We start from the raw sequence: 20,689 nt of genomic DNA, 5'->3' as shown, positions 1-20,689 counted from the left end.
CCCTCTTCCTTTCCAGTCCTGATGAAGGGCTTCGCCTGAAATGTGACTGTTTATTCCCCTCCATAGATGCTGCCTGACTTACTGACTTCTTCCAGTGTGGCGGGGTGGGGTATGTGTGTGTGTTGTACAAGATTTCCAGTGTTAGTCTTGTGTTTATTACTTCCCTTTGTCCCCGAGTGGCCCTTCCCCTTCCCTAGCTACCTTCTTGCATTTAATATAAGTCAAATTCAAGTTCAAGTTTAATTATCATTCACCCATTAGTGAATACCCACGAAAACAGCCAAACGAAACTGCGTTACTCCAGGGCTAAGGTGTAAAACACAGTACCAACCGTCACACACAGCACAAGGCACAACTAGCACAAGATGTCTGTAAAATACAGTCACATAAAAAAGTGTCCTGGGATTCTCTTTAATCCTGCCAAGGATATTTTATGGCCCCTTTTAGCCCTCCTGATTCAATGTGAAATTTCTTTCATGCTTCATTTATATTCTTCCAGGATCTTGTCTCACTTCAGATTCATAAACCTTACATATGCTTCCTTTTCCTTTTTTACTAAACTGCTTCTGGTTCTTGACTCCTCTAGCAATAGAAACAGCATCTCTTGATCTATCTGTCTGGACTGGTCACAATTTTGACAACTGCTATCAGATCCCTTCTTGACCTCCAAGAAGAAAAATTGCACCTACCCAATCTATCCATGTAACTAAAATTCCTCATTCCCCCTCCAAGTCTTTCAAATTTTACCAAAAGTGGGACACTTCGAACTGGACATAGCACTAGAATGTTATGACTGAACCAGTGTTATACAAATGTGCATCATAACTTCTTTGTTCCTGCAATCTATGTCTCTGTTTATAAAATCCAGGTTTCACATGCTTTATAAGCCTGAGTTACCACTTACCCACAAACTTACATATCAGTGTACGAAGATCTCTCTGTTCCTTTGTCCATTTCAGTATTGTGCCTCAGCTTTACATTGACTCCCCTCATTCTCCCAATTTATTTCCCAAAATACCCAGCTTCATATTCTAGAAGCAATTTCATTAGTAAAAAGTCATTGTTGTTCAAATGATAGGGTTTAGCAATGTCTGGTTTTATTTCTCCATAAAACTCTTTTCATTGGTAAGAACCACTTAGATTACATTTTTAAGTCAAGGCATTTGTGAGTATCTCATTAGACTTTAAGCATATTTGGCCATTTTGAGAAGTAAATGGCAAACGTATTAATTTGTTAACATCCAATTCCAGAAACAAATCCTGCCCAAAATGAAAGGTAGCAGATTTCTTATACATGGAAAAAGTGAATTGCTAACAAAGCCAATGTTAATGTCCTGTCTTTAATTGCTCTTTAGAATATGGTGGAATCATTTCAGACATTATTTTTGGACACAGTCTTTGAACCTCTCTCCACCTCCAAAGGCCAATCCTTAACATCTTTTATTGGAAGTAACTAAATGGATTAGAGTCAAATTTACCAGTACAAACCACACTCTCAGTGACATTTGCTATCCTGTGGTAAGATTCTTACCAGGTTCTAGCACAGATGGTTACTTATCAGTTACTTTTACACCTTTTTGTTATTAGTTTACATATCAGCTCCTCTAATTTCCACTAACTCTGAGAACCCTAAAGTATAAACTCGAAAAAAATTAATTGCCTTTCTCTTACTCCATGTGGCCCCATTGGACAATCCCTCCAGCATATCCTCTCTGAATACTGTCATGATTTTCTCCTCAATCATTTGAGTGACTATCAGTTTAAATAATTGAGGCAATCATATTTATCTATTTAAAAGATTAGGGAAATTAATTGGGTGAAAGTAAAGAGACTATTTCCTCTAAAAGGGAAGTACAGAGTAAGTTTACAATAGGACACTCAGGAATGGAATTAGAAACCAAGTCTCACAGGAGATAGTGTAGAAGAGAGGATCTCTTTTCTCCAACGGGCATGATAAAGACAGAACAATTGAAATGATCAACTCTGAATTAACTCATGTCTGCGTGGACGCAATTCAAAGGTAGGGCAATGGAACTGTGACCTGCTGAGTTGCTCTCATGCAGTTGTGGCCATTTTCCAATGTAACATTGAAGACAATAGGATGGGAAGACTTACTAAGTGGGTTTGAGACAGCATCAGGCAACGACAAGGCAGTGAGATAATACATGGGCTAAGCAAACAGAGGCGGGAGGCAATGCCTGAAAGAAAAATGACATAGTGGATTGATAGAAGTTTGTTAGTCAACTGTTATAAATACAAATGGACCAAATGCAGCAAAATGGAGTTGAAATGTACATGAGGTGTGATGTGGGTGAATGGCGGAGCAAGTCATAGAGCAGGATGGACCTTCCATCTTCCTACATAACTGGGCATGGTGCCTAAAGCAAGAATGATAGAAGTTGTCAAGGAGAGGAGATTGAAGTGACAACATATGGGACCAGTCTAAAAGGCAAAGCAGCAGTTGCCAAATGATTTCAAATGAGTAACAAGTTGCCAGAATTTACATTGTTAATTGGGCCAAATATTTGAAATTCCCTGCAATAGGCAAAGGTAAATCTACCGGTAGAGTTACCATTAATCAACAGCAAAGACTTCAAATGATCAACCTTTCAACAGAAGCCTTCACCTCCTATTTCCCTCTCCACTGATGCTGCCTGACCTACTGAGTCTTTCAGGAATTTTCTGTTTTGTTTCAGTTTCCAGGACCTACAATTTTGTTTTTATAAAACAGTAAATGTATGTACTTCTCTCATTTACATTCTTAGTTCCTTGGCCTTACAACATGCCAGTCTGAAACCTGGATTGTATCAGCCTTGATGAAAGGTCTCACAGCAGAAACATTGGACTGTTTCTTTTTTCTGGGTTTTATTACATGGACTATATATTTCTGGCTAATGACTTGATTTGCAGTTGACAGTAAACGTGCGAAGAGAACAAGGACTCGCCATGATCCAATTCCCCCCAAAAAAGGAGCTCGCTGTCCAAATGAAGGTATTGCCCGAAACGTTGACTGTCCACGTCCATCCGTAAATGCTGCCTGCCACGTCGAGTTCCTCCAGCTCCGTTACGTGCTGCTGCCGTTGGGACTCACTGCCAGGGTTCAATGCAATCTGTCGGGTTGGGGAACGGTTTCACTGGGCGCAGCCTCCCTGTGCGAGAGACACACACAAATACAAATGCAGTCCGGGGATCTGGCTCCGACCGTCGGGGCCGCGGCTGATTACCGAAGTCGGGATAGGCACTTCAGTTCCTCTAATGAGGGTCAGTTCTCATCGGGTGTGACTGCCACCCTCATTAACTGGTAAACTGGTTACCCTAGAAACCAGTCTGTTGGTTACTGTCGAACTAGTTACCTCGGTTACTGGTGTACTGGTTAGTTCAGTTCCCGATGCGCTGTTTACCTCAGCTACTTGACTCGCTGTATTGCGGCCTCCCGGGATGTTTATGATCAGCTCATGACGCTGCCGGTCGGTAACCGTGTCCCAGTGCCTCGTTGCCGCCAACAACCAGCAGTTTAGGTCTCGCCAGCCTCTCAGTGACCGCCCGGTGTGTTCTTTCCCTGTACGATGCCGTTTCCGCTGCCTCTCAAGAGGGAGAATGTCTTCAGTACGTTCGATCCCAACTTCATGCCCGGGTCAGAGTTATTTCGTGCTGCTGGTGTGGTGTGTTGGGGTGTTTGTGGGTACAGGGATGGTGAGTTGGGGAGTACGTATATAAGGGATGGTGTTTTGTGAGGGCTGGGGTTTGTGTGAGTGTTAGGTGTGTGTATTTTGGGGAGGGGTATTGGAGGGTGTGTGTGTGTGTATGGGGGGTGCGGGTGGTATTAGCAGTCGTAAGTTCCTTTCGGACAATCCTGGACAAAGGAGGGTCTATGAGCCAGTAGCACTGGGGCAGAAACTGACTTGCTGCAGATTAACTCTCCACAGAAGCTGCTCGACCCACTGAGCTCCTCCAGCAGTTTGTTCTGCAGGTAGGTGGTGGAACTAAGTTTTAAAGTGCAAAATCAATTGAAGGTGCTTCCTAATACTGGTTCATTATAAACGCATTCATTTTGGAGTTGGATGCTTGGTTTAAGCCAAATACTTGATAAGACACCCCAAATACTCAGTAAGAACTGATATTTAAATATCAGTTCTGACCCAGTATTTGGTGTTTGCTGCATTGTCTAACTGATGGTCGTTAGTTCACTACCACGAAATCAAGGCCCCAGATTCCTTTTAAGATCATGTTCCACTCTTTGAAGGAAATACATTGGAATCCTGTGTCCTGGCCAGTATTCCCATTAGAAGTTGAAAAGGAATTTTAAAAGTAATTAAAATCAGGTGGTTTTGGAAATAGTCAGACGATGAGGCAGTGGTGATGGAGAACACAGCACAGTACAGCCCTCTCCAGTACATGGAGAACATAGAACAGTTCAGCACAGGAACCAGGCCTTTGGCCCACAATGTAGTGCCAAACCAAATAAATTACCAATCAAACGGGCAATTAAGCTAATCCCTTCTGCCTACACTAGGCCCACATCCTTCTATTTTCCTCACATTCATGTGCCTGTCTAAACATCTCTTAAAAGTCTCTAACGTATATGCATAATGTATATCTTAATGTATATGCCGCTACCACCACCCCAGACACTGCATTCCAGGCATTCAGCATACTTAAAATATTTGCTTCTCATGTCTCCATTTAAGTTCTCCCCCACCCACCTTAAATGCATGCCCTCCCATATTAGACATTTCAACTCTGGGAAAAGGTACTGTCTATCTATCCCTCTCATCAGTCAGATCTCCCTCAACCTCTGCTGGTCCAGAGAAAACAACCAAAGCTTGTCCAGCCTCTCACTATAGCACATGCCCTCTAATCCAGGCAGCATCCTGATAAACCTCTTCTGTTCCCTCTCCAAAGCTTTAACATCCTTCCTATAATTGGGCAGCTAGTACTCCATGATACCCTGAAGTGAAAAGGAGACCTGCCAGAGGTCGTAGTACATATTGGTACCAATGACATAGGTAGGAAAAGGGAGGAGGTCCTGAAAACAGACTACAAGGAGTTGGGAAGGAAGTTGAGAAGCAGGACCTCAAAGGTAGTAATCTCGGGATTACTGCCTGTGCCACGTGACAGTCAGTATAGGAATAGAATGAGGTAGAGAATAAATGCGTGGCTGAGGGATTGGAGCAGAGGGCAGGGATTCAGATTTTTGGATCATTGGAACCTCTTTTGGGGCAGGCATGACCTGTACAAAAAGGACGGGATGCACTTGAATCCGAGGGGGACAAATATCCTGGCGGGGAGGTTTGCTAAGGCTACTGGGGAGAGTTTAAACTAGAATTGCTGGGGGATGGGAACCAGACTGAAGTGACAAAGGAAGAGGTGGTTGGGTCACAAATAGAGAAAGCTTGGAGACAGTGCGAGAGGGAGGATAGCAGGTGATAGAGAAGGGACACGCTCACACTGATGGTTTGAGATGTGTCTATTTTAATTCAAGGAGTATTATGAACAAAGCAGATGAGCTTAGAGCATGGATCAGTACTTGGAGCTGTGATGTTGTGGTCATTACAGAGACTTGGATGGCTCAGGGGCAGGAATGGTTACTTCGAGTGCCAGACTTTAGATGTTTCAGAAAGGACAAGGATGGAGGCAAAAGAGGTGGGGGTGTGGCAATGTAGATCAGAGATAATGTCACAGCTGCAGAAAAGGAGAGACTGTCTACAGAATCTTTGCGGCTAGAAGTTAGGAACAGCAAGGGGTCAATAACTCTGCTGGGTTACCACCCAATAGTAACAGGGACATCGAGACAGATTCTCAAAAGGTGTAATAGTAACAGGGTTGTTGTGGTGGGAGATTTTAATTTCCCAAATATTGATTGGCATCTCCCTAGGGCAAGGGGTTTAGATGGGGTGGAGTTTGACAGGTGTGTTCAGGAAGGTTTCTTGACACAATATGTAGATAAGCCTACAAGAAGAGAGGCTGTACTTGATCTGGTATTGGGAAATGAACCTGGTCAAGTGTCAGATCTCTCAGTGGGAAAGCATTTTGGAGAAAGTGATCACATTTACCACGTCTACATCTGCGCCAAGTGCATCGAGATGCAGCTCCTAAGGGACCGCGTTACGGAACTGGAGCTGCAGCTCGATGACCTTCGTCTGGTCAGGGAGAGTGAGGAGGTGATAGAGAGGAGTGGAAGGCAGGTGGTCACGCCGGGGCCACGGGAGGCAGACAAGTGGGTCACGGTTAGGAGGGGGAAGGGGAAAAGGAAGGTGATGGGGAGTACCCCGGCGGCTGTGCCCCTTAACAACAGGTACTCCTGTTTGAGTACTGTTGGGGGGGACAGCTTACCCGGGGGAAGCGACAGTGGCCCTGCCTCCGGCACAGAGTCTGGCCCTGTAGCTCAGAAGGGTAGGGCAAGGAAGAGGAGGGCAGTTGTGATAGGGGACTCGATAGTAAGGGGGTCAGATAGGCGATTCTGTGGACGCAGTCCAGAGACTCGGATGGTAGTTTGCCTCCCTGGTGCCAGGGTCCGGGATATTTCTGATCGTGTCCAAGATATCCTGAAGTGGGAGGGTGAAGAGCCAGAGGTCCTGGTACATATAGGTACCAATGACATAGGTAGGAAAAGGGATGAGGTCCTGAAAGAAGAATATAGGGAGCTAGGAAGGGAGTTGAGAAAAAGGACCGCAAAGGTAGTAATCTCGGGATTACTGCCTGTGCCACGCGACAGTGAGAGTAGGAATGCGATGAGGTGGAGGATAAATGCGTGGCTGAGGGATTGGAGCAGGGGGCAGGGATTCAAGTTTTTGGATCATTGGGACCTCTTTTGGCGCAGGTGTGACCTGTACAAAAAGGACGGGTTACACTTAAATCCTCGGGGGACCAATATCCTGGCAGGGAGATTAGCGGGGGCTACTGAGGTGACTTTAAACTAGAATGGTTGGGGGGTGGGAATCAAATTAAAGCGGCTAGGTGTGAGGAGGTTAGTTCACAACAGAGGGATGGGAACCAGTGCAGAGAGACAGAGGGGTGTAAAGTGAGCGTAGAAGCAAAAAGTACAAAGGGGAAAAGTAAAAGTGGCAGGCCGACAAATCCAGGGCAAGCATTAAAAAGGGCTAAGAGAGTTGTAAAAGAGTGCCTGAAGGCTTTATGTGTCAATGCAAGGAGCATTCGTAATAAGGTGGATGAATTGAAAGTGCAGATTGTTATTAATGATTATGATATAGTTGGGATCACAGAGACATGGCTCCAGGGTGACCAGGGATGGGAGCTCAACGTTCAGGGATATTCAATATTCAGGAGGGATAGACACGAAGGAAGGGGAGGTGGGGTGGCGTTGCTGGTTAAAAAAGAGATTAACGCAATAGAAAGGAAGGACATAAGCCGGGAAGATGTGGAATCGATATGGGTAGAGCTGCGTAACACTAAGGGGCAGAAGACGCTGGTGGGAGTTGTGTACAGGCCACCTAACAGTAGTAGTGAGGTCGGAGATGGTATTAAACAGGAAATTAGAAATGTGTGCAATAAAGGAACAGCAGTTATAATGGGTGACTTCAATCTACATGTAGACTGGGTGAACCAAATTGGTAAAGGTGCTGAGGAAGAGGATTTCTTGGAATGTATGCGGGATGGTTTTTTGAACCAACATGTCGAGGAACCGACTAGAGAGCAGGCTATTCTGGACTGGGTTTTGAGCAATGAGGAAGGGTTAATTAGCGATCTTGTCGTGAGAGGCCCCTTGGGTAAGAGTGACCATAATATGGTGGAATTCTTCATTAACATGGAGAGTGACGTAGTTAATTCAGAAACAAAGGTTCTGAACTTAAAGAGGGGTAACTTTGAAGGTATGAGACATGAATTAGCTAAGATAGACTGGCAAATGACACTTCAAGGATTGACGGTGGATATGCAATGGCAGGCATTTAAAGGTTGCATGGATGAACTACAACAATTGTTCATCCCAGTTTGGCAAAAGAATAAATCAAGGAAGGTAGTGCACCCGTGGCTGACAAGAGAAATTAGGGATAGTATCAATTCCAAAGAAGTAGCATACAAATTAGCCAGAAAAAGTGGCTCACCTGAGGACTGGGAGAAATTCAGAGTTCAGCAGAGGAGGACAAAGGGCTTAATTAGGAAGGGGAAAAAAGATTATGAGAGAAAACTGGCAGAGAACATAAAAACGGACTGTAAAAGCTTTTATAGATATGTAAAAAGGAAAAGACTGATAAAGACAAATGTAGGTCCCCTGCAAACAGAAACAGGTGAATTGATTATGGGGAGCAAGGACATGGCAGACCAATTGAATAATTACTTTGGTTCTGTCTTCACTAAGGAGGACATAAATAATCTTCCAGAAATAGTAAGGGACAGAGGGTCCAGTGAGATGGAGGAACTGAGCGAAATACATGTTAGTAGGGAAGTGGTGTTAGGTAAATTGAAGGGATTGAAGGCAGATAAATCCCCAGGGCCAGATGGTCTGCATCCCAGAGTGCTTAAGGAAGTGGCCCAAGAAATAGTGGATGCATTAGTGATAATTTTTCAAAACTCGTTAGATTCTGGACTAGTTCCTGAGGATTGGAGGGTGGCTAATGTAACCCCACTTTTTAAAAAAGGAGGGAGAGAGAAACCGGGGAATTATAGGCCGGTTAGCCTAACGTCGGTGGTGGGGAAACTGCTGGAGTCAGTTATCAAGGATGTGATAACAGCACATTTGGAAAGCGGTGAAATGATCGGACAAAGTCAGCATGGATTTGTGAAAGGAAAATCATGTCTGACGAATCTCATAGAATTTTTTGAGGATGTAACTAGTAGAGTGGATAGGGGAGAACCAGTGGATGTGGTATATTTGGATTTTCAAAAGGCTTTTGACAAGGTCCCACATAGGAGATTAGTGTGCAAACTTAAAGCACACGGTATTGGGGGTAAGGTATTGGTGTGGGTGGAGAATTGGTTAGCAGACAGGAAGCAAAGAGTGGGAATAAACGGGACCTTTTCAGAATGGCAGGCGGTGACTAGTGGGGTACCGCAAGGCTCAGTGCTGGGACCCCAGTTGTTTACAATATATATTAATGACTTGGATGAGGGAATTAAATGCAGCATCTCCAAGTTTGCGGATGACACGAAGCTGGGTGGCAGTGTTAGCAGTGAGGAGGATGCTAAGAGGATGCAGGGTGACTTGGATAGGTTGGGTGAGTGGGCAAACTCATGGCAGATGCAATTTAATGTGGATAAATGTGAAGTTATCCACTTTGGTGGCAAAAATAGGAAAACAGATTATTATCTGAATGGTGGCCGATTAGGAAAAGGGGAGGTGCAACGAGACCTGGGTGTCATTATACACCAGTCATTGAAAGTGGGCATGCAGGTACAGCAGGCGGTGAAAAAGGCGAACGGTATGCTGGCATTTATAGCGAGAGGATTCGAGTACAGGAGCAGGGAGGTACTACTGCAGTTGTACAAGGCCTTGGTGAGACCACACCTGGAGTATTGTGTGCAGTTTTGGTCCCCTAATCTGAGGAAAGACATCTTTGCCATAGAGGGAGTACAAAGAAGGTTCACCAGATTGATTCCTGGGATGGCAGGTCTTTCATATGAAGAAAGACTGGATGAACTGGGCTTGTACTCGTTGGAATTTAGAAGATTGAGGGGGGATCTGATTGAAACGTATAAGATCCTAAAGGGATTGGACAGGCTAGATGCAGGAAGATTGTTCCCGATGTTGGGGAGGTCTAGAACGAGGGGTCACAGTTTGAGGATAGAGGGGAAGCCTTTTAGGACCGAGGTTAGGAAAAACTTCTTCACACAGAGAGTGGTGAATCTGTGGAATTCTCTGCCACAGCAAACTGTTGAGGCCAGTTCATTAGCTATGTTTAAAAGGAAGTTAGATATGGCCCTTGTGGCTACAGGGGTCAGGGGGTATGGAGGGAAGGCTGGGTTCTGAGTTGGATGATCAGCCATGATCATAATAAATGGCGGTGCAGGCTCGAAGGGCCGAATGGCCTACTCCTGCACCTATTTTCTATGTTTCTATGTTTCTATTTCTATCTCCTTTACCTTAGCATTGGAGAGACATAGGAACAGAGAAGTTAGGAAAGCATTTAATTGGAGTAAGGGGAAATATGAGGCTATCAGACAGGAACTTGGAAGCACAAATTGGAAACAGATGTTCTCAGGGAAACGTATGGAAGAAATGTGGCAAATGTTCAGGGGATATTCGCGTGGTGTTCTGCATAGGTACATTACAATGAGACAGGAAAAGGATAGCAGGGTACAGGAAGCATGATGTACAAGGGCTGTTGTAAACCTAGTCAAGAAGAAAAGAAGAGCTTACGAAAAATTCAAAAAACTAGGTAATGATAGAGATCTAGAAGATTATAAGGCTAGCAGGAAGGAGTTTAAGAATGAAATTAAGAGAGCCAGAAGGGGCCATGAGAAGGCCTTGGCAGACAAGATTAAGGAAAACTCCAAGGCATTTTACAAGTATGTGAAGAGCAGGAGGATAAGACGTGAGAGAATAGGACAGTGGAAAAGTGTGTATGGAACCAGAGGAGATGGCAGAGGTACTTAATGAGTACTTTGCTTCAGTATTCGCTACGGAAAAGGATCTTGGCGATTACAGCGGACTGAAAAGCTTGAGCATGTAGATATTAAGGAAGAGGATGTGCTGGAGCTTTTGGAAAGCATCAAGTTGGATAAGTCACCGGGACCGGATAAAATATAACCCAGGCTATTGTGGGAGGTGAGGGAGGAGATTGCTGAGCCTCTGGCAATGATCTTTGCAGCATGAGTGGGAACAGGAAAGGTTCTGGAGGATTGGAGGGTTGTGAATGTTGTTCCCTTATTCAAAAAAGGGCATAAAGATAGCCCAGGAAATTATAGACCAGTGAGTCTTACTTCAGTGGTTGGTAAGTTGACAGAGAAGATCCTGAGAGGCAGGATTTATAAACATTTGAAGAGGCATAATATGATTACGAATAGTCAGCATGGTTTTGTCAAAGGCAAGTTGTGCCTTATGAGTCTGATTGAATTTTTTGAGGATGTGACTAAACACATTGATGAAAGTAGAGCAGTAGATGTAGTGTACATGGATTTCAGCAAGGCATTTGATAAGGTACCCCATGCCAGGCTTATTGAGAAAGTAACGAGGAATGGGATCCAAGGGGACATTGCTTTGTGGATCCAGAACTGGCTTGCCCACAGAAGGCAAAGAGTAGTTGTAGATGGGTCATATACTGCATGGAGGTCGGTGACCAGTGGTGTGCCTCGGATCTGTTCTGGGACCCCGACTCTTTGTGATTTTTATAAGTGACCTGGATGAGGAAGTGGAGGGATGGGTTAGTAAACTTGCTGATGACACAAAGATTGGGGGTGTTGTGGATAGTGTGGACGGCTGTCAGAGGTTACAGCAAGACATTGATAGGATGCAAAACTAGGCTGAGAAGTGGCAGATGGAGTTCAACCCAGGTGAGTGTGAGGTGGTTCATTTTGGTAGGTCAAATTTGATGGCAGAATATAGTATTAATGGTAAGACTCTTGGCAGTGTGGAGGATCAGCCGGATCTTGGGATCCGAGTCCATAGGACACTCAATGCTGCTCAGATTGTCTCTGTGGTTAAGAAAGCGTACGGTGCATTGGTCTTCATCAATCATGGGATTGAGTTTAAGAGCCGAGAGGTAATGTTGCAGCTATATAGGACCCTGGTCAGACCCCACTTGGCGTACTGTGCTCAGTTCTGGTCATCTCACTACAGGAAGGATGTGGAAACTACAGAAAGGGTGCAGAGGAGATTTACAAGGATGTTGCCTGGATTGGGGAGCATGATTTATGAGAACAGGTTGAGTGAACTTGGCCTTTTCTCCTTGGAGCGATGGAGGATGAGAGGTGACCTGATAGAGGTGTACAACAAGATGAGGGGCATTGATCATGTGGATAGTCAGAGGCTTTTTCCCAGGACTGAAATGGCTAGCACGAGAGGGCACAGTTTTAACGTGCTTGGAAGTGGGTACAGAGGAGATGTCAGGGGTAAGTTTGTTTACGCAGAGAGTGGTGAGTGTGTGGAATTGGCTGCCGGCGATGATGATGGAGGTGGAAATGATAGAGTCTTTTAAGAGACTCCTGGATAGGTACATGGAGCTTAGAAAAATAGAGGGCTATGGGTAACCCTAGGTAATTTCTAAGGTAAGGACATGTTCGGCACAGCTTTGTGGGCCGAAGGGCCTGTATTGTGCTGTAGGTTTTCTATGTTTCTATTCCAATATGGCCTAACTAGAGTTTTATAAAGCTGAAAAATAAGTTCCTGACTTTAGAACTCAGTGCTCCAACTAATAAAAGCAAGCATGCCATATGTCTGCTTAATCACCCTATCAACCTGTGTAGCCACTTTCAGAGAACTATGTACATGGACCCCAAGTTCCTTCTGTTCCTCAACACTGTTAAGGGCTTTCCAGCTGTACGCTTTGCCAGTCATTTACACTGTCTCCACAACACTACCAAGCTTTGTGTCATCTGCAAATTTAAAAGCCCACCCATCTACATTTTCATCCAGGTCACTTATGTACATCACAAACAGCAGAGGTCCCAGTGTAACACTAATCACAGACCACCAGCTAGAATAAGTCCCTTCGATCACTATTCACTGTCTTCCATAGACAACCCCTTACATTCAAACAGCTAATTTACCATTGATCCCATGCACCTTATTGCATAAGAGAGGAAATAGTTAATGTTCGAGGAAAGTGAATAATTCTGATGAGGGATCTGAAACATTATTTCTCTACCCACGGAGACTTGCTGAGTACTTATTATGGCCCATTTACAGTGCTTAACTGACAGAGAGTCATTGGGGATGTCCTCAAGGCATTATATAAATGTAAGAGTTTCATGGCATTAGCAGTGAAAATATGGCAATGGCTGGAGAATTTTCATTATGGCATACTGCAGCTGTTTGTTTATATCAGAATGTGCAGGTTTGAGGGAGATTTAATAGAAATGCATAAATTATGAAAAGGTCTGTACTGAGTAAATGGCAGGATACTTGGTAGTGCGGAGGAGCAGAGGGATCTCGGGGTACATGTCCACAGATCCCTGAAAGTTGCCTCACAGGTGGATAGGGTAGTTAAGAAAGCTTATGGGGTGTTAGCTTTCATAAGTGGGGGGATAGAGTTTAAGAGTCGCGATGTAGTGATGCAGCTCTATAAAACTCTGGTTAGGCCACACTTGGAGTATTGTGTCCAGTTCTGGTCACCTCACTATAGGAAGGATGTGGAAGCATTGGAAAGGGTACAGAGGAGATTTACCAGGATGCTGCCTGGTTTAGAAAGTATGCATTGTGATCAGAGATTAAGGGAGCTAGGGCTTTACTCTTTGGAGAGAAGGAGGATGAGAGGAGACATGATAGAGGTGTACAAGATAATAAGAGGAATAGATAGAGTTGGTAGCCAGTGCCTCTTCCCCAGGGCACCACTGCTCAGTACAAGAGGACATGGCTTTAAGGTAAGGGGTGGGAAGTTCAAGGGGGATATTAGAGGAAGGTTTTTTACTCAGAGTGGTTGGTGCGTGGAATGCACTGCCTGAGTCAGTGTGGAGGCAGATACACTAGTGAAGTTTAAGAGACTACTAGACAGGTGTATGGAGGAATCTAAGGTGGGGGCTTATATGGGAGGCAGGGTTTGAGGGTCGGCACAACATTGTGGGCCAAAGGGCCTGTACTGTGCTGTACTATTCTATGTTCTATATTCTATGATGGAATAGAAAGAACTAGGTTCAATTTAAAATTTAAGAGAAGTTTGACTAAGTACTTGGACATGAGGGGTATGGATTAGATGTGGGTCAATGGGACTTGATGGAATAACAATTTCTATGCTGTAATTATGACTATTAATGTAGCACAGAAATAAATGGAATGATTGGAAGACAATTTAGAGAAAAACAATACACAATAGGCTGAGGGAGTGATAGAGGCAAAAATTCTCATTACACCTATAACGGTTGAGGAATCCAAATCTATGAGTCTATAGGCCCAGAACTAGGAAGAGAAACCATCTTCTGTGGCCAGCACAGAAATGATGGGCCCAATATCACACAACTTTTTATAGATGTTATCGTTATAGATGTAATGAGAATTTCTGCCTCCACCACTCCCTCAGCCTGTCGTGTATATTTGTCATTTTATTTTGTCTTTGTGATTACTGTGTAACAAATGCAATATTAACATGTTAGCAGATTTTAATATATAATCTGGTACATTATTCATAATCACATTTGTGTCAAAACACAGATTTACTCAGCATGGTGAGCTTTGGCTGGAGCCTGAAATCATTCTAATGTGTAGCCAGCACGTATAATATAAAACAATATAATCTGTATTGTTTGCATCTGGTTGAACAGACAACTTCATCCCTGTGCCCATTTTTGGGAGCTCTCTAATTTAGTTCCCAGTGTGCGCTGGCCATGATGATGGCACTGATGCAGCAGGGCAGTGATGGCTTATGGAATCGCACTCCATACTGAGTCTTTACTTCCACATGAATCAAGAGAATTGCCGAGAAAATCACAGCAACAAATGGGTAATAGGTTTGAGAAAGTTGAGAAATGACCTGAATAAGATGTGTAAAATGATGAGGAATTTGATAGAGGCAGAGGAGCTATTTTGTCTGGATTACAGAATAAGCGGATACAATTATACAACTAGAAATTTCCACTTTGGCAGGAGAGCAGGAGCTTTTATACACCTAAATGGCTATAGAAATCTGGAGCTCTCGACACCAAGCCAGTTGAAATTTTTTAAGACTGAGATGGATATTTGCAACAAATAATGGATTGAAAAATGAGGACTAAAGGGATGGAAATAGTTATGCTGCATTATAGAATTCCACAATACTGTACAACATGTTGTTTCTTTAAATATTGAAATGTCATTGTACTTGAGAGGAAGATCAGAGAATTTTTTTTCAAAAGAAATAAAATTTTGAGATACAGTATTGGTGTTTAATTTCATCCATAACATTTGGGAAGTTCAGCATATTTGGTGAGGAACATTTGGCTTTGGACATGTAGTTCTCAAAACACTGAATCTCTGGGCCTGTTTTTCATTCATGCTTGAGTCTGAAGTAAATACATTGTTATTGATTTATTTTCAGTTAATAACTTGATATTCGTTGCTGGATCATGTAACTGAGATAGACTTTAGTTAGGTAAGGCAACTAGATGGAGGTGCAGATCACCCTTGGCCAGACTGATGATAGAAACAGTGCAAAGGGATGAGTACTCTTCTTCCTGTGTTTGAATGGAATAGGTGAAGGTGAATTAGATGCCCAATAGTCTGTCCCCATCTAGAAATTCCTTTGCTATGGTCCTATAACACTTAAAATGTATCCTCTAAGTAATGACTGGAACTCTTTTTGTTTTTTTGTAGATATGGAGGATATGTCCCAAAGTTACAGAGTCGCCTGGGGGAGACTTATGGAAACGCCACTCTTGAGCTGCTGTCATATGAACCCGGGCAGCCCAAGTCACCACATTTAATTCTAACCCAGACAAAGCCATTGTACAATCCCCAAGTCCCAAGACACCTGCTCAATAGGACATATGGCCATCCAGAAATTACTACGTATGCAGGACAGGTGCAGGAGATGAACACCAAAAACGGTGATTTTTTCTGTTTTTATTCTCTGCTAATGGATTTCTCAGGATCTATCCAATGACCAAGAAATATGTACTATCACATTATCTGCAATGTAGGAGGAATGAGATTCCTCTTGCTATAATTTCAGAAAAATATTTCCAAAATGTACAGAAACAAAATATTGCAATAGTAGAAATCGGAAATATAAATAGAAAACGCTGGAAATACACCACAACATACATCAAAGTTGCTGGTGAACGCAGCAGGCCAAGCAGCATCTATAGGAAGAGGCGCAGTCGACGTTTCAGGCCAAGACCCTTCGTCAGATGTATGTTGCTTGAATTTCCAGCATCTGCAGAATTCCTGTTGTTTGCGTTTAAATACACCACAAGCCTGGCAGTATCTTGGAGAGGAAAATGTTTAATGCTGCATGCTTGAAGTGTGAATTGTACTTTCTACTCTCTGCACGAACAGCCTGACTTGTTAAGAGTTTCCAGCATTTTCATCATGGTGTTGGGAAAACAACAGTATCAGAGTTAACTCCCACAAACTAAAATCAGTTCCCAGTTTCACTAATTTTGGGTGTGGGTCACAGAGATGTCTCCTCCTCTTCTTCATGGATCGTTGGATATGTAATATCTACCTGAGAGGCAGTCACATCTCATTGGAATCATTGTCTCATCTGAAGTGTAGCTTCCTCAATGAGACAGCACTCTGACTTGCTTTGATCAGATTTTAGTCCTCATTCTTGACAGTGGAATTTGAACCTTCACCTGATGTTGAGTCCAACCATTAAGCAACAGCTACATCAGTAATGTTGTCATTCATTCTCAGCTGTTACACTGATGAACTCAAGATGGCACTCCAGTGAACATCAACGGCAGTTCATAAATGCATAATTATGCACCATATAATTTGTCTATTCTTCAATAGACTGCAATAAACTTACAGTGATGGTGCAAGATTACTTGTTCCAAGTTTTTACTGTTTTGTTTATTTTCCCACCTCTTTCTTTAAAGGATGAAAATATATTTACTTTCCCTTCATCTAAAAGACAACTAACTGTGATGTTTTTTTAAACCGTAGGCTACTTCTATCCCAGGGATGGTAAATATTATTTTGCCCTAAAGAATTATGTTTATGACAATAATCCTGAAGCAACCAGTGCTATTCAAACAATTGAAGAGCTCAGAAAAATTGAAAGAATGACATGCAAAAGGAGTGATATGATTGCACCGTGGAGAAAATCACGGCCATCACTTTCTGTGGTAAGGTTCCATGGAGTTTTGTGGTGATAGACAACTCAGGCTAGGTCTCTGAAGCAGAAAAAAATGATGCATCTGTTCTTTTTTTCACAGGCATCAGAAAATATTAAACCACCAAGTAACTGCAATTTCTTACGCCTGGTATGTGAGCCATCTTTTGATCCATGTCTCTCAGACGGGATGGATCTATCCCAAACCCTAGAGAAAACGCCAACAGAGCAGCACAGCAGGATTATTTATAAAAGTAACTCTGCACTCATTTCCGGTTACAATGGGTTTGTGCCAGGTATGAGGTTACCATTCTCTCTCCAACTGGCTCAGAGACTAATATCTTTTGATGCAACCCCTGCATTATGTGTGTGGTTCAAGAGGTTGTAAGTAAAAATGTATAAATGTAATTTTAATGTTTGTTATAACTTATTTTACCCTTTATCGCCAGTTGAGCTCTGTGTTTCAAATAATATATTTCATTACATGTTAATTTATCTACCCTGGGTGCACACATGCCTATTGTTGAAGGAGATTTCACAAGAATACTTGGATTATTTTTTTTCTGTTATACTTTATGTTTAAATGATTTTATATGCAGAAGTTCATACTGTGAACTATCAGGTGTAAGCCTATAATGAACCCAACCCTCTGCTGTTAATACATTTTACTGTGCCATTGACACCAGCATCAATGTCATCCTTTGGGTACTGTCATGAAGATCTGTTGACATTACAACACACAGCACACTACAAACTATTAAGCAATGACACAGTACTAACCCATACCATCCCTCTGCCTACCTCCAACACCCCTAGTCAAACCCAGTTCCCCAGATAGAATATACTGGAGACGCTTGCTGAGCATTTTGCCAGGGGTATTTTCCATTGTGTCCAATGACTGAAAGACCTAATCTATCATGGTCTTTTCTTCACCAACTTCATCTGAAGATTCAGTAAACATTGGACAAGTTGCTGTCGACTTCATTATTCCAGTTCGAATATCCTTTGATTGCTTGTCCTTGAAAAACTTCAACTGCCTGTGTCCCCATCCTCTCACTCTCACAAGGGCTATTTACCATGAGTGAACCAGAAATCCACTTTCTTCTAAAGTCTAGGTCTATAGCATTCAAATCAGGTGATCCTGACCTGTATAAAAAAATCAATATATCACCACCGGAAAGCTATCAAAGATGCTAAGAAGCAGTCCAAAATCAAGTCTCAGTCCAGTTTTCAGCTGTGATTCTGTAATGAGTTACAAAACAAAGTCAGGCAGCATTGCCAATCACAGCACACCTATTCCTGATGGGCTTGACACATCCTATGCACATTTTCAACAGAAGGGAATGGGTATATCACCACCCACCCTGACAGTGTCCAGTGCATTTGAATCTACAGTCACTATCACTGACGTAATATCAGTGTTCCAAAGGGTGAGCCCCCAGAAAGCATCAGGCCCGAGTGGTATCCCTGGTCATGTCCTTAGATCCTCTGCGGATCAGCTGGCAGGGGTATTTGCAGACATTTTTAACTTCTCTCTGCTTCAAGCTATGGTTTCCTCCTGCTTTAAGAAGACCACTGTCATCCCAGTACCCAAGAAAAACAAGATAACACGCTTAGTGACTCCCAGTAGCTCTAACATCTACCATCATGAAGTGCTTTGAGAGGCTGATCCTGGCACACAACTCCAGCTTTCCAGAACACTACCCACTGCAATTTGCTTATCACCAACTTCCTGGCCATACACTCATCTCCAAGCAAACTTATCACCAACCTCCAGACCCTGGGAGTTCGTGACTCCCTCTGCAACTGGATCTTTGAAATTCTGACCAACAGACTACAATCAGTAATGAGCAGCAACACCTCCACCATGATTATTCTAAACACTGGTGCTCCACAAGGTTGTGTCTTCATTCCCTATTCTACTCCCTGTACACCCATGACTGTGTGGCCAGGTTCTGCTCTATTTCCATCTGCAAATGATACCACCGTAATGGGCCCCATCTCAAATAATGATAAGTCGGAGTACAGGAAAAAGATAGAGAGATTAGTGTCAATAAAACAAACGAGCTGGTCATTGACTTTGTAAAGGGGGGATTCCATATCGATGGTGTTGAGGTTGAGAGCATCAACTTCTGAGGTGTGAACACCGCCAATAGCCTGTCCTGAACCATCCAAATCGATGTTATGGCCAAGAAATTTCACCAATACCCCTCCTTCTTTAGGAGGCTAAAGAAATTCACCATGTTCCCTGTCGACTCTTACCAGTTTTTATTGATCCAACACAGCAGTCTGTCTGGATGCACAATGGCTTGGCTTTGCATGTGACTGCAAGAAAATGCAGAGTTGTGGACACATCTCAGGAATGAGCCTCCTCTCTGTAGACTCTGTCTGTACTCCTCGCTGCCTCAGTAAAACAAGCAGCATAGTCAAAAACCCCACCCATCCCAGACATTCTCTCTCCTCCCCTCTCCCAAAAACCTGAAAGTGCATTGCACCAGGGTTAAGGACAGATTTTACCAAGCTGCTATCAGACCCTCAAATGGACCGCTTGTCTGATAATATGGATTCTTGTGCTCACAACCTATCTTGTTATGATCTTGGACATCATCCTTTACTTGTAATCTTTCGCTAGCTTTTGTTTGCTTGTTCTGCATTGTTATTGTTTTAGCCTATTCTGCCTCAATGCACTGTGTAATAATCTGGTCTGTATAAACAGTATGTCAGAGAAGTGGTATGGCAACATTGTGATTAGCTTAACAGTTTACAGTAGCAACGACCCGAGTTCAATTCCCGCCAATGATGTAAGTTCTCGCCATGACTGTGTGGGTTTTCTCTGAGTGCTCCGGTTTCCTCCCTCATCCCAAAGACATACTGATTGGTAGTTAGTAAATCGGTCATTGTAAATTGTTTCATGATTAGACTGGGGTTAAACCAGGGTTTGCTGAGTGAAATGGCTCAAAGAGCCTGTTCCACACTTTATCTCAATAAATAAAAAGTAAATCAAGCTTTTCACTGTATTGTGGTACGTGCGACAATAATGAACCAATACGGATGTTGTTTCTGTTTCTACGCAGGTCAGCAGTTTGTAACAGGTAAGAGCTGGGGCCGCAGTACCTGTAATGTTCTGGGACAAGGAGAGAAGAGCTCCACAGATTCACCATGCCCTACAACTTAGAAATAAGCGTCCTATAGGAATGAGCACCTTAGACAGCTAAATTGTGACCTTCTTTAACTTTAAGAACAGGACTAAAATCTAATTTGATTTCCCAATTCACTGAGATTGTTCTGAATCAAGTTTACTGCATGCAATAAAATTAACGCTGGAGTGAATTCTCACATATTTATGTATTTACAGATATGAGGGACTTTGAAACCTGTATTGCACTTAAATGTTCAAGATTTACACAGTGGATTACATTGTACAAGAAACTTTAAACTTAAGTAGAAAAAACAATCGTTATAAACTAAGAGTAGGTCTTAAAATGAGATCACAAGCTCCACATTTGTGTGTGCTGTGCAATCCAAATTAAAACAAAATATATAGTGAATTAAAACCTTGGACGTGAGTGATATGGTTATTCCATCTGGTTAGCTGGCTCCACAGTATGAGAATGGAGTGACTCTGAGGCAGAAGCACATGATAACAGCTACGTACTGTAGCCTTCCGTTGGAAGTAAAAACCAGTAGGACGGTGTTTATTAGCAACTGCAGGAAACAGAGTTTGGTAAATTTATTGTGTCCCCTTTAGACATTTGCACATTATGCTAATATGTGTAATCCTCAGTCGTATTTTAGAATAATAGAGTAAACTACCACTGAAAGATTCA

General features: G+C 42.9%; 1 protein-coding gene across 1 annotated transcript; it reads left to right on the top strand.

Annotated features, from left to right (window-relative positions):
* The first annotated feature begins 3,117 nt into the window (after nt 1–3,117).
* Nucleotides 3,118–20,375, top strand: LOC134346322 (ciliary microtubule inner protein 2B-like). The gene is made up of 5 exons (XM_063047672.1): nt 3,118–3,634; nt 15,398–15,630; nt 16,694–16,875; nt 16,966–17,158; nt 19,937–20,375. Exons 1-5 carry the CDS (start codon nt 3,567–3,569, stop codon nt 20,035–20,037), a joined length of 777 nt encoding a protein of 258 aa, XP_062903742.1. The 5' UTR covers nt 3,118–3,566; the 3' UTR covers nt 20,038–20,375.
* The last annotated feature ends 314 nt before the right edge of the window (nt 20,376–20,689 follow it).

The sequence above is a fragment of the Mobula hypostoma genome, chromosome 5 (assembly GCF_963921235.1).
Source record: "Mobula hypostoma chromosome 5, sMobHyp1.1, whole genome shotgun sequence".
Lineage (NCBI taxonomy): Eukaryota > Metazoa > Chordata > Chondrichthyes > Myliobatiformes > Myliobatidae > Mobula > Mobula hypostoma.
The sequence above is the reverse complement of the archived record's forward strand: the minus strand, read 5'-3'. Positions and strand labels throughout refer to the sequence as shown.